Consider the following 13,361-nt stretch of genomic DNA (forward strand, 5'->3'; position numbering starts at 1 on the left):
TATTTTCAGGCACAATATTCTTAATTTGGCATTCCTCCCATGATGTTTTAAAATTTATATTAAGTTTACCATACCATAAAAATCCATGCCAACCAAATCTCAGTTATGTTCTAATTCTAGCATTATTTCATTTCTCAGTAAAACTCCTTTTTTTACTCAGACAAAAAAGCAGGCTGCAAAATACAATTTAAAATCAAGTAATCCTAATCCTCCTTTTTCTTCTACATCTTGAAGAAATGTATATATTTAACCGTTGATTTTTTTTTACCTTGCTATATAAATCTAGGCATACATTTTTGCCATTGTTTAAAAGGTGTGTCATTTTTCAAAACAGATATTGTTTGAAACAGAAACATTCTAGGTAATACATTCATTTTTATCACAGAAATTCTTCCAAACAATGATAAATTTAATTTTCCATCTTCAAATTACCCTACTTTGGACACATTAAGATCAAACCCCCTGGAGAAGGCTCTAATGCTAGGAAAGGTGCAAGGAAACAACATAGATGGACTCAGTTATAGTGGCAATAGGTGCATGATTGGAAGTTCTAAAGAACCAAGTTAGGGACAGATCATCATGGAGAAATATCTACGTTGTTCCCACAAATAGATACTGTTTGGATAGCACATAATCAATCAATTGATCAATCTATCAATCAATACTACCAAATTGACTAGGCTTCAAAATTGATATTAATATATTTTCAGCTCTAAAAGCCATTTGTTTCACAACTAACATACCTTTCGTTTAGAAATTCAAAAATAAATATTTTAACCTCACACAATAGCCTTATAAGCAATGACAGGCCTAAACTTCCTAGTAAGGGTTATCATCATTTAGATATATAAACCTGGGTCTTCTTATTCCTAGGCTAAAACTTAAAGTGTCATACACAGTAGAACACTTACAGAGCCTCTGCTGCTATCTTCTCCTACTGGAACAGACTAAAAAATTAATGTACAAATTCATTCTGTGCTCTTCTAGACTTCAAAGGACCAACAGTTCTACATTTAAATATTTGTTGTATATTAGATAGTGCATCAGTACATAATGTCCCATTTCTTTCCCAAAGGAATTACAGCTAGTACTTGCAAAACTTCAGACACTTAAAACAACTGTGCTAGCTCAGAGTCGGAAGTAACAGTTGCAGGAAACTGCAATTGGTCAGGGATGATAAGTGTCAAATTACAAAGTTATCTTAAATTTGTACATAGAATTTTACATTGAAAAACTGCAAAAGAAATGGGCCAAACTAAGGAACATTTCTATTTTCTGAGGAATCCCTCTCCATTTTAACATTATTTAACTCTTTCTCAAAAAGTTTTGCCTCATTGGCAATCAACAAGTCCATTTATAATACACTGCTCAAAAAAATAAAGGGAACACTTAAACAACACAATGTAACTCCAAGTCAATCACACTTCTGTGAAATCAAATTGTCCACTTAGGCAGCAACACTGGTTGACAATCAATTTCACATGCTGTTGTGCAAATGGAATAGACAACAGGTGGAAAGCATAGGCAGTTAGCAAGACATCCCCAATAAAGGAGTGGTTCTGCAGGTAGAGACCACAGACCACTTCTCAGTTCCTATGCTTTCTGGCTGATGGTTTGGTCACTTTTGAATGCTGGTGGTGCTGTCACTGTAGTGGTAGCATGAGACGGAGTCTACAACCCACACAAGTGGCTCAGGTAGTGCAGCTCATCCAGGATGGCACATCAATGCGAGCTGTGGCAAGAAGGTTTGCTGTGTCTGTCAGGGTAGTATCCAGAGCATGGAGGCGCTTCCAGGAGACATGCCAGTACATCAGGAGACGTGGAGGAAGCCGTAGGAGGGCAACAACCCAGCACCGGGACCGCTACCTCCACCTTTGTGCAAGGAGGGACAGGAGCAACACTGCCAGAGCCCTGCAAAATGGCCTCTAGCGGGCCACAAATGTGCATGTGGCTGCTCAAATGGTCAGGAACAGACTCCATGAGGGTGGTATGAGGGCCCGACGTCCACAGGTGGGGGTTGTGCTGACAGCCCAACACCGTGCAGGACGTTTGGCATTTGCCAGAGAATACCAAGATTGGCAAATTCGCCACTGGCACCCTGTGCTCTTCACAGATGAAAGCAGGTTCACACTGAGCACATGACAGACATGACAGGGTCTGGAGACACCGTGGAGAACGTTCTGCTGCCTGCAACATCCTCCAGCATAACCGGTTTGGCAGTGGGTCAGTAATGGTATGGGGTGGCATTTCTTTAGGGGGCCGTACAGCCCTCCATGTGCTCGCCAAAGGTAGCCTGACTGCCATTAGGTATCGAGATGAGATCCTCAGACCCCTTGTGAGACCATATGCTGGTGTGGTTGGCCCTGGGTTCCTCCTAATGCAAGACAATGCTATACCTCATGTGGCTGGAGTGTGTCAGCAGTTTCTGCAAGACGAAGGCATTGATGCTATGGACTGGCCCTCCCGTTCCCCAGACCTGAATCCAATTGAGCACATCTGGGACATCATGTCTCGCTCCATCCACCAATGCCACGTTGCACCACAGACTGTCCAGGAGTTGGGGAATGCTTTAGTCCAGGTGTGGAAGGAGATCCCTCAGGAGACCATCTGCCACCTCATCAGGAGCATGCCGAGGCGTTGTAGGGAGGTCATAAAGGCAAGTGGAGGCTACACACACTACTGAGCCTCATTTTAACTTGTTTTAAGGACATGACATCAAAGTTGGATCAGCCTCTAGTGTTTTTTTCCACTTTAATTTTGAGTGTAACTCCAAATCCAGACCTCCATCGGTTGCTAAATTTGATTTCCATTGATAATTTTTGTGTGATTTTGTTGTCAGCACATTCAACTATGTAATGAACAAAGTATTTCATAAGAATATTTCATTCATTCAGATCTAGGATGTCTTATTTTTGTGTTTATTTTTTTGAGCAGTGTATATTCCAAAGCATAGGTTCTGGCCATTATTTATATCACCAACATCTATGTTATGAAAGATATGCCAAATATTCTTTATTTTACAACAATCTGTTTTAAAGTCCACTACTCCTAAATGAAGAAAAATGGCTTTTACAAATTGTTATGCTCTTGTAAAAATGAAAATAATGCTAGCTAGGACCAAAAGGAATTTTTGAATGTTTATTTATAAGGAAAAAAACATTTATTAAAACAATTTTTAATTGTTGTTGAAAACAACAATTTATAAGGAGAACATTTAATTTGCAAGCAAAAATCTGTTCTATTGAGAGAATATTAAGTTTTAGACATAGCTCAATATAGACATGCTTCCCTGAATTTTGTGCTTTCCCATATACAGATGAAAGCAAAATGCTTAATGTCACACTTCTTTCATTATTCTTTAAATTTTCTCCTGAACTATAGGGAAGGAAAAATCTAATAAAAATGATAATCCTTTAAACTGTAAAGAAAAGTACAATAAAAAATATTCTTCACTTGCAGAATGTCGTATAGGTCAGTGACCCATGTAAACCAATTGTGTATAGAACTTATTCTCATGATCTCTCCAGAATAAATGTGTCAAAGTATCTTCTATGTATTTTAGTTTGAAAACATATATTGTTACATTATATTCTAAAGAAAGTTGCCCACCCGCCGCTCATAATTAATATAAGGGCAGAAAGATATTTGTTGACTTATTCCATCACTGCCCGGGGTTGGGGACTGCTTCAAACAATTTATAAAAACCAAAATAGCAATGTAAATACAGACATAAAACAAAAGCCATAAATTATGAAAGCACTAAAACCATAACAAGAAGAAAAAAACTCAATTTCTCTATCTCTTTGTTTTTCCATTTATAATATGCTTATATTTATGAGCCAGCTTAAAAATTATCTATATGAAAGGAAAGAAAAGGAAGTAAAATAAAAAAATAGAAGTAAAAATAAAATTATACTACTACTTGTAAAACATTCTTTGGGAGCATAATTTACAATGTAATTTGATTTCCAGCAACTTTACCAATATTTGCAGTAAAGTAGAGTGTTTTTAATTAATATCTAAAATAAAGCACAATTTATAATAATAACGAAAAGGATTTCTTCCACCAACCTCTACAAAAGGAAGGGTAAACACAAGGCAAAAACTTGGGACAAATAAAAAATGAATACCTTTGAAACGTTACAAGTTGAAGGTTGTCAAATTGTTATAAATTCTCCTATCACATCAATTACTCCAGATAAATATTGTGACAAAAGAAACACTTTTGTTTTAACAAAAGTAACTTTTTATATGTAGGCAAAACTTTTTCAACATAAATTTAAAATCACAAATATAATTACAGATTGGAAATACATTTTGGAAGAAAAGTGATTAATTGTAGATAATTTTTTTCATGCTATCAATTCAATTCTCACAGAAATTTCACAGGTGTCAATAACAAAGCACTAGTGCTCCCTTTTTACAGTACCAATAAACAAATGAATGTATTTTCTTGCTCTCTCCAATTATACTGTTTATTGGTGAAAACAGAACAAAACCCACTCCTTGGAACAGGCAGGCAATCAAGGAGAAAGAATCCAAAAAAGTAAATATTGTAATAAATGCGGAGTGTTTCATTATTCTCTATGTAACACTTTTTTCATAATCAGAGAGAACAAAATTAGTTGTTACATGAATCGTTGCAGTTGTTGACTTGGTAACATGGTTTCCCCATTGACTTTTTGTTTGTCAGAAGGCCACAACATGACCTTTGGACACAGCAATGGTCATAAATATGAACCAGTTGCCAAGCATCTAAATTCTGAATATGTGATTATGGGGATGCTGCAAAGTTCGTAACTGTGGAAAATGGTGATAAGTCACTTTTTTCAATGCCATTATTAACTTTGGTCACTAAATGAACTGTTGTTAAGTCGAGGGCTACCTGTATTGCAAAAAGGTACTAGTGCTTTACTATTTACCACTGCCTATCTTTGTTCTACATTTTACCCACAGCAATTAGATCATTTGTTTTTCTGTATACTTTTGACTAGTTTTTTTTTAAGACTACTTCATAGTGACTCTTTCATCTACAGTCAGTAAATTTTTATTGTAACTTTAATGTTGCCTTTTTCATTTTGCCAAGGATTCGGAGAAAGCATTTTTCTGGGTGGTTCCAGTGCAATGGGCTTCTCTCCATTTTTCCTTGTAAAGCTTCTCTAGAGAACCATAGCACATAGTATTTATTAGGAATAATAAAGTGTTGGTCTTCTGGTCTTGATTCAGTAATTCTGTGGCCCATGTTACACCATTGCTTCACAAGCTACAATGGCTGCCAGCTTGTTTCCAGGTGCAAGTCAAGGTGTCGGTTATTACCCTTAAAATAGGGGAGGGATTCAATTTTTTTAACAATCAGTTCTGTGGGTGTGGCTTAGGTAGTGGGCATGGCTTAGGTGGTGGGCATGGCTTAGGTAGTCATGTGACTGGGTGGACATGGCTTGGTGGTCATAAGTCGTAAGTGTGAAAAATGGTCATAAGTAACTTTTTTCAGTTCCGTTGTAACTTTGAATGCAAAGTACCAGCAAAGGAGGGGAAAAAAACTCCAGAGACGTTCCTGAGACAGGAACTCTAGTCCTGCCAAGAATGTAATAAGGGTCAACGGAGAGGCAGTTTCTGTAAGCAACACCAGAATGTTTCCTTCCTGCCTTCCTTACAGGATTAGGCCACTAATTTCTTCTAACAAACGGTTCTCCAAACTGCTTAGAATGTTAACAACTGGTTCCAGTGAATAGATGCGAACCGGTAGAATCCTACCCCTGCCTTAAAGCCCTACATAGCATTGGTCGAGGTTACTTGAGGAACCATCTCACTACATTGGGACTGGCCTGCCCCATCTGCACCAGCCAAGGAGGCATACTATAAGCCCTATTGGTTAAGGAATTCTAGCTGGTGGGATCCAGGAGAAGGGCCTTCTCTGCTGTGGCTTCTAACCTCTGGAATATCCTACCCCTTGAAGTGAGAGATTGGCTCCCATCCTTTTTACCTTCCATAAGGGCCTGAAGACTTGGCTCTCCCAGATGGCTTGGAGCCCCAATGGCAGAGCATCATGCTAGAGGTGGTTGATGAATTAAGAGACAACCCCACGTCTCCTCCTGCACATCCTGCTTCTTCTTTATTTTTTTAACTGTAATTCTATTTTTGATTGCTATTTCCATTTTTATTGTTTTAGAAATATTTATCTTTTATTATTTTAACACTTTTCATGCTGAAAGCCACTCAAACTTGCTTTGAAACAAGATGGGTAGCAAATGGTTTAATTTTTTAAAAATTATAAAGTTAATGTTCATGATAGGCACTCTTCCTCTATCTTCTTGTCTTCAGTGTTTTTTTCCATTAACGAGAGGCTGCTCTAGCCTGAGTCTATGAACACAACTTAAAAGGATCTAGCTGCTTGGCACTCCTAAGAGAGGGAGAAGGGAAGTAATAGGATCTTTTTCTCTTCTTCCCCATTCTTCTTTCAGCATCATTCCTTTTTGGGATGCAGCTACACATATAAGCTTCTTGCTCTTTCAGTGCTTCCTCCACACGCATGTCCCAATCAATTCAAATGACCAACTACCTAATCCAATATCTAGAATATTCATATGGTTAGTCTGGGCTAGTTACATAGGCTTCACTGATATTTTGTTGAAAATACTACCCTACCCGCTATCCCACTATCTCTTAACTTCTTTGGATTTCTTTGTTTTCTTCTTTCTTCTCTTGCTTTCTTCTTGCAGACTCTTCTCTCCCCCTACCCTTTTTCTTGACCTGCCACCATCAGGCCACACTTTGAATCTCAACTGCCAACAACACTCTAAGGTAATCATGTTCCTTCTTTATAGGATCTGACTCTTCTCTTTACTTAGTTATACATGACAACAGGGTAACAGCTTACATGTAGAACTTGAGCAACGCATCAGGTGGTTTGAGAGACAGCTTTGCTGTTATAGCCATCTTCTTGTGCAAAGCTGGCTTTAAAACATGTTTCAGCTTGAGATAAAGGATCAAATGGAACTTCTATCTGATTTCATGAGCACATTTCAGTTCAAACAACAATTAGGACAGGACCATATCTTTTACCATACTGGAGGTAAGCAACATAGCTTAGGGTAGTGGCCTCAAACCTTTACAGCTTGGCAAACTGGGGAAGGGGATGAGGTGGGAGAAAGGAACCGGCCCATGTGAGTAGCATGTCAGCCTGTTGTTCTGGCAGCCCAGGTTCAAATAGGCCCCAGCCTGGTAGTGGGTGGTGGCCTAGGGGTTGGGAACCTCTAGCTTAGGGGATATAGAGTTGGCAGCAAAACACACAAGGTGCAGTTCTTACCCAACACACTACTTGTTGTTATATTAACTCATATATCTCAAGTAAATGACATAGCTGGCCCTGAGAACTGTAAAGGGGTTCAAATACTACGTTTTAAGTTATATATAAAGAAGTACTGAGTTTGGTGTAGCAATTAAGCCATCAGGCTAGAAATTGGGAGACTGAGTTCTTGTCCCACCGTAGGTACCTTAGGCACAAAGATAACTGGGTAACATTGAGCTAGTCACTTAAATTATTTTAATCCCTTTAAAATACCTGTGATTTTAATTTATTTTTATTCTAGGGACAAACCTTTTTTTAAAAAAAATAACTTTTTGTAGAAAGACATGTAAGGTTCATCAGTTGAAACTGCAGGTACATGAGCCCTATTTCTGTCAAGTTCATTATGAAATATAGGTCAATATATCACTTCATAATCTCTTTTTCTTATTTTGTCAATATAATATTAACACTATGAAGTATTTTCCAAATAAAAAGAGCTTGTATACAAAGTTCTATGCAGAACATTCAATACTTGTAATCAATTTCAATTGTAATTCAATCAAAAGCACAAGCTACATTGTTTTTATCTGACAGTCTTTGTCTCTCTCTCTCTCTCTCTCACACACACACACACACATATATAAAAGATTAATAGTTAAAAATGAATATTTTCCAAAAGTTCACAAATAAAAAAATGTTATACAGTCTTTGTTATAGAATGTAGCTCCCTAAAATGAAGGATCTCTGATACAAAATAAGGAAAACACCATATATCTATTTTAACAAAATTATAAATACCATCACAATGCAAAGGTCTATTTTCTTTATTTATGTAAAGAATAATTGCAAATTCATCTATTAGCATATGAAACGTTTCTGAATATTAGAAAACCTTGTGGCTAACCAAGGAATTGATTAATTTAAAATAGTTCACTGTATTAATGTGAGAAATGTAAGTTACTGATGGGATTTGCCATGAAAGCACAATTAGTTCCTATCTTACAGATTATTCATTGCAACCTGATCATTTTTTTTCTTTTTTTCTCAGAAAAAGAAGATAAGAGGTTGCAATTTCTCTAAAATATGAAAATTAGCCCCCCTTAAACAATTAGATAATATAGTTCATGATACAAAGCTAATAAAACTTTTACTGAAAATCAGAAACGAAACTTTCATTTTTATTGACCATGCCACTATGAATGAGAAAATTTATACACCAGTTACTTCAGCACTGATCTAGCATCAGATCAGGGCTGCATAGGAAATCTTCTAGCATTAAAGTAAGATTTCAAATGGTAAAGTTCAATTCAATAGCCAACTAAATTGGACAATAAATGAGTCGCAATAATTAAAATTTTCTTTTAAATGTAAAAATTGTACAATTGTACACATGTTCAAATGTAACAATTCAAGCAGAAGCTAATATATTAAAATACGATAACAATACCAATATTTTAAATATGATAAATGTATACATACATAGTTTGAAGTCAAATTTTATATTGCATTATACCTGTTTTTCAGATAGGAAATTATTATTAACATTGAGGTATACTCCCTGATGCATAGTTCTGTTTGCTGTATATACAAAGCTGTATACATGGTTTACCATTTTGTTTGCATTTTTTGAAGATTATGTGCAATTTCCAATAAAATTACTTATAATTTAAAATAATAAATTATTAAATAAATTATTTTTTATTTTATTACACCTAACATTAGAATCACCCAAACTATTAAAAGCCACAATAAAAATGTTCTTCCTGCATCAATTCAGAAAATTCAGACTGCCCTAGGAGCTGATGATACAGTTCTACAGAAGAATGATTGAATCTGTAATTTGTACTTCTATAACTGTCTGGTTTGCTACAGCAATCAGATATTTTTATTTATTTTTATTTATTTGTCAAAAGCTTACAATATAACAGAAACAAGAATAAACATAAGTTTAAATCCAAGAAATAGGAACTAATAATTGGGGACAGTAGGACAGGGACAGTAGGCACGATTGTGCGCTTATGCACGCCCCTTACAGACCTCTTAGGAATGGGATGAAGTCAACAGAAGTTAGTTTGAGGGCAAAGGAGTGGGGGTTTGAGCAGGTGACAACAGAATCAGGTAGTGAGTTCCAGACATTGAGCACTCTGTTGCTGAAATCATGCTTCCTGCAATCGAGTTTGGAGTGGTTTACATTTAGTTTATATCTGTTGTGCGCTCCAGAGTTGTTGTTAAATAGGACGGGTATAGACTTCAATAGATAGTTAGGACTGCAGAAAAAAAAACATCTGCAACCAATCTGCCTTCCATTGAGGACCAGTATACAGCAAAGTTCAAAAATGGGCTGAGAAAATATCTACAGACACCGCACATCCCAGTCATAAACTGTTTCAAACTTTCCCCTCAGGAACTGGTATAGAGCATTGCATGCCAAAACAACTAAACATAAGGACAGCTTTTTCATATATATATATATATATATATATATATATATATATATATATATATATATATATAGATCTTTGGTTGTTGGGTTTTCTCCGCTGAAGATTGAGTATCTAGGCAACGTTTGATGAAGTCTCATTCATCATCTTCAGGCTTCTGTTTTGGCTCTTGCTTCTCAGAGTGAGAAGCAAGAGCCAAGACAGAAGCCTGAAGATGATGAATGAGACTTCATCAAACGTTGCTCTAGATACTTCGAATCTTACGCGAGAAAACCCAACAACCAAAGATCCACATACAAATACCCGCGAGAACCTCAGAATATATATATATATGGTATTCAGCTTTGTTCAGGTATTTTCCCACATCATTATCGTTGCGCTTTTAAAGTTGTAGCAATGTTTCGGCAGAATCTCATCTGCCATCATCAGGCTTCTGCATTGTGTTCGTCTGTACAAGAAACCTGATGATGGCAGATGAGATTCTGCCGAAACGTCGCCACAACTTTAAAAGCATAACTACAATGACGTGGGAAAATACCCGAACAAAGCTGAATGCCATATATATATATAATATATAATATATAATATATAATATATAATATATAATATATATTATATTATATATATATATATATATATATATATATATATATATATATATATATATATATATATATATATATATATATATATATGTGTGTGTGGTGGATCTTTGTTTGTTCGGGTTTTCTCCCGCGTAAGATTCGAAGTATCTAGGCAACGTTTCGATGACATCTCAAACCGACACCCACTATGAAGATGCAGCACAACCACGAACTCGAAGCCAAACAGCAAGATCACAGCTCACCAACTCAAATCCCCCAGCAACTAAGACTAACCTGAGCACAACCAAGCCCCCACCTGAACAGAACACGCCTCCAACCAATCAGAACACGGCCAACCCCCCAACCAATCAGAACACAGCCAAACCCCCTACCAATGAGAACACCCCCCCACCCAATCAGAACACAGCCAAGCCCCCACCCAATCTAGTCCCACCCCCACTAGCAGTTAAAAGGAAGAAGCAGCTGCAATCTCACATCACTCTGAGAAGCAAGAGCCGAAGACAGAAGCCTGAAGATGATGAATGAGACTTCATCGAAACGTTGCCTAGATACTTCGAATCTTACGCGGGAGAAAACCTGAACAACCAAAGATCCACATACAAATACCCGCGAGAACCTCAGAAATAAATAAATATATATATATATATATATATATCCTCCTCATCTTTTCTAGGTTTTCCTATTGGTATTTTATGATTATATTAACTTGTTTGTACATACACTTATTATTTATTGTACATGTTCTTTATATGTACACTGTTTATATCATGTTTGTATGTATAATGACAGCTTATGTACCAGAGACAAATTCCTCTGGTGTCCAATCACACTTGGCCAATAAATTACTGTATTCTATTCTATTCACCAGAAAACTTCTTGCAGCTTAGTTACACAGAGCTAATACAATATATTTGGTAGCAATATCAGGTTTAGTAATATTTACAGAAAAATAAATGCAGATAAGGTGACTCAACTTCTAAAATTATCTAATAATAAATAAATATAAAAATAATTTATCTTCCAGAATTGTTGGACTTTATGTATTGCTACCAAATACTATATGAATAATTCAGTCTCATTATTGCATTTCCAGCCATTTTCAGAAAAGGAATTATTTGTTTTGGCAATAAACACTAGGATAATTTATCAATGGCAAAACATCTTATATCAATTTTTCCTAATATTCATGGTAAACTTAATTTCTCTCAGTCATTGCTGCAAGTCAATTGTCCTACTTAAATCCTAAAATGTTTAACTGAATTTCTAGATTGTACTGTATTTGAATAACGACTTATAAATAAACCCCAATAAAAGTTTTTAGTTTTGCATTATAAGTTGTTCAAATTCAGTTAGGTCTCTAGGTGTACCACTGTATTTGTTTTTTTGTTTTAAATTATACTACTTATTTAAAGATATTGAATTACTTAGCTAATTCTGAAGACCCTGGAAACTTTTATTTTATTAAGGAACAGCTCTTTCATCGTATATTAAACATCTCTCCTGTAATTCATCAAATATTTTGTACATTCATATTCATTAAAATGCATACTTTTAGAGTATACACAATACCCTTTTATAACATTACAGTTATAAAGCTAGATTCCTGCACATCCCCAAATAAACTGCACTTAAAATATTGTCCCAAATGAGATTCAGTTTAGTGGACTATAAACTGGGAGACCATGAATTCCAGTCCTGCCTTAGGCACAAAAAGCAACTGGATGACTTCAATCCGGTTACTTACTCAGTCCTGAGAAACTGGCAAAAGAAAATTGCATTGACTTTTCCAAGTAGTTGCTATGAGTCAAAGACTGTAGGACTCAAAGGCATACATACATACACGATACAAATACAAAATAATTATTTCTGTTCTGGTATATACACTAAAGAAAATCTAAAATGCTAGCTTGCTGCATCTATTTTTAAAAACACACAAACTTGCTAAAGTAGTAAATGTTTGGAATCCATATCAAAGATATACCAATTCCCTACCTGTTTTTCACTCAAAGCTGTGATTTTGGCTTGGAGTTCATGAAGCTGCTTCTTCAAGTCAGCATTCTGCTTAGAAAAAAAGTATAACAACAATTCTGCTTATTAATACAGATTTGCAATAAGACTGCTTAATAAAGCAAAAATACACCAAAATAATAAATAATCTAAATGTACAAAGAACATTTGAATTTCCTGGTAGTACATTTGTTTAGTGACTCTCAGGCTAATGTCACAGTTGACAGAAGGCAAAATATGAAGTATGATTTACTGGAAACGATTCATAAGGACAAATGATCTATGAAAGCAAATATGGAAGCTCTATAGGCTATTCTTTGCAAAGAAAAAAATGAAATTATTTTAAAAGATCGTTAAAAACTATCACCCATCTCTAAATCTGATCTTCAGCCTCTGGATCTTATAATGTGCATGAGGTAAAAGCAGATATACTTCAAAAGTTTTAATTCATATACATATGAATTATAAATTCACTGAACATTATCAAGTTCCTTAAAATCAAGATTACTGGAATTTTGTTCTCTACATTTAAGGCAAGATGATAAACTCAGTAATAGTTATTAGCTATAAATCTTGAATTTTTATTTCATATTCGAACACAATTTACTAGAGTAGTGTACATGTAGACAATGCTTTGATTGAGACTATGTACAAATGTGCAGAAACTACAGTACCCAGAGCTCAGTGCTTCACCAATCACCCTATTAAATGGTTTAAACAGCCCTTTTCTATATGATAATATTGCAACTATGTGCTCTGTATTATAGGATATTTAATTTCGCTACAATTATAAAATATTCCTTCAATATTCAATGCATAAATGACTATTTTATAGGGAAATGTACAACCTGAATTACATAATCTGTCATAACTTCTATATAAAGCATAGAATAACTTTTTCAGTTTGAAAAATTATAAACAATAACACTAAACTATATAATTTGATACTACTGCTTACTTAATTCATACATAATAAAAATATAGGTTTATTCTGGAATATCAACTTATAAGCATTCACTT

At 35.4% G+C, this 13,361-nt stretch overlaps 1 protein-coding gene across 12 annotated transcripts in view; it reads right to left on the bottom strand.

The window, feature by feature from the left end:
• The window catches only part of PHF21A (PHD finger protein 21A), a 147,294-nt gene that overhangs the window by 59,317 nt on the left and 74,616 nt on the right, over nucleotides 1–13,361 (bottom strand). For all 12 annotated transcript variants that reach the window (XM_026707580.2, XM_087921422.1, XM_026707597.2 and 9 more), the window contains one exon: nucleotides 12,327–12,392. In XM_026707580.2, coding sequence (XP_026563365.1) covers nucleotides 12,327–12,392 — 66 coding nt within the window. The remainder of the gene's footprint in view (nucleotides 1–12,326; nucleotides 12,393–13,361) is intronic.

Source organism: Pseudonaja textilis, chromosome 1, assembly GCF_049901715.1.
Source record: "Pseudonaja textilis isolate UNSWEBS1 chromosome 1, rPseTex1.2, whole genome shotgun sequence".
NCBI lineage: Eukaryota > Metazoa > Chordata > Lepidosauria > Squamata > Elapidae > Pseudonaja > Pseudonaja textilis.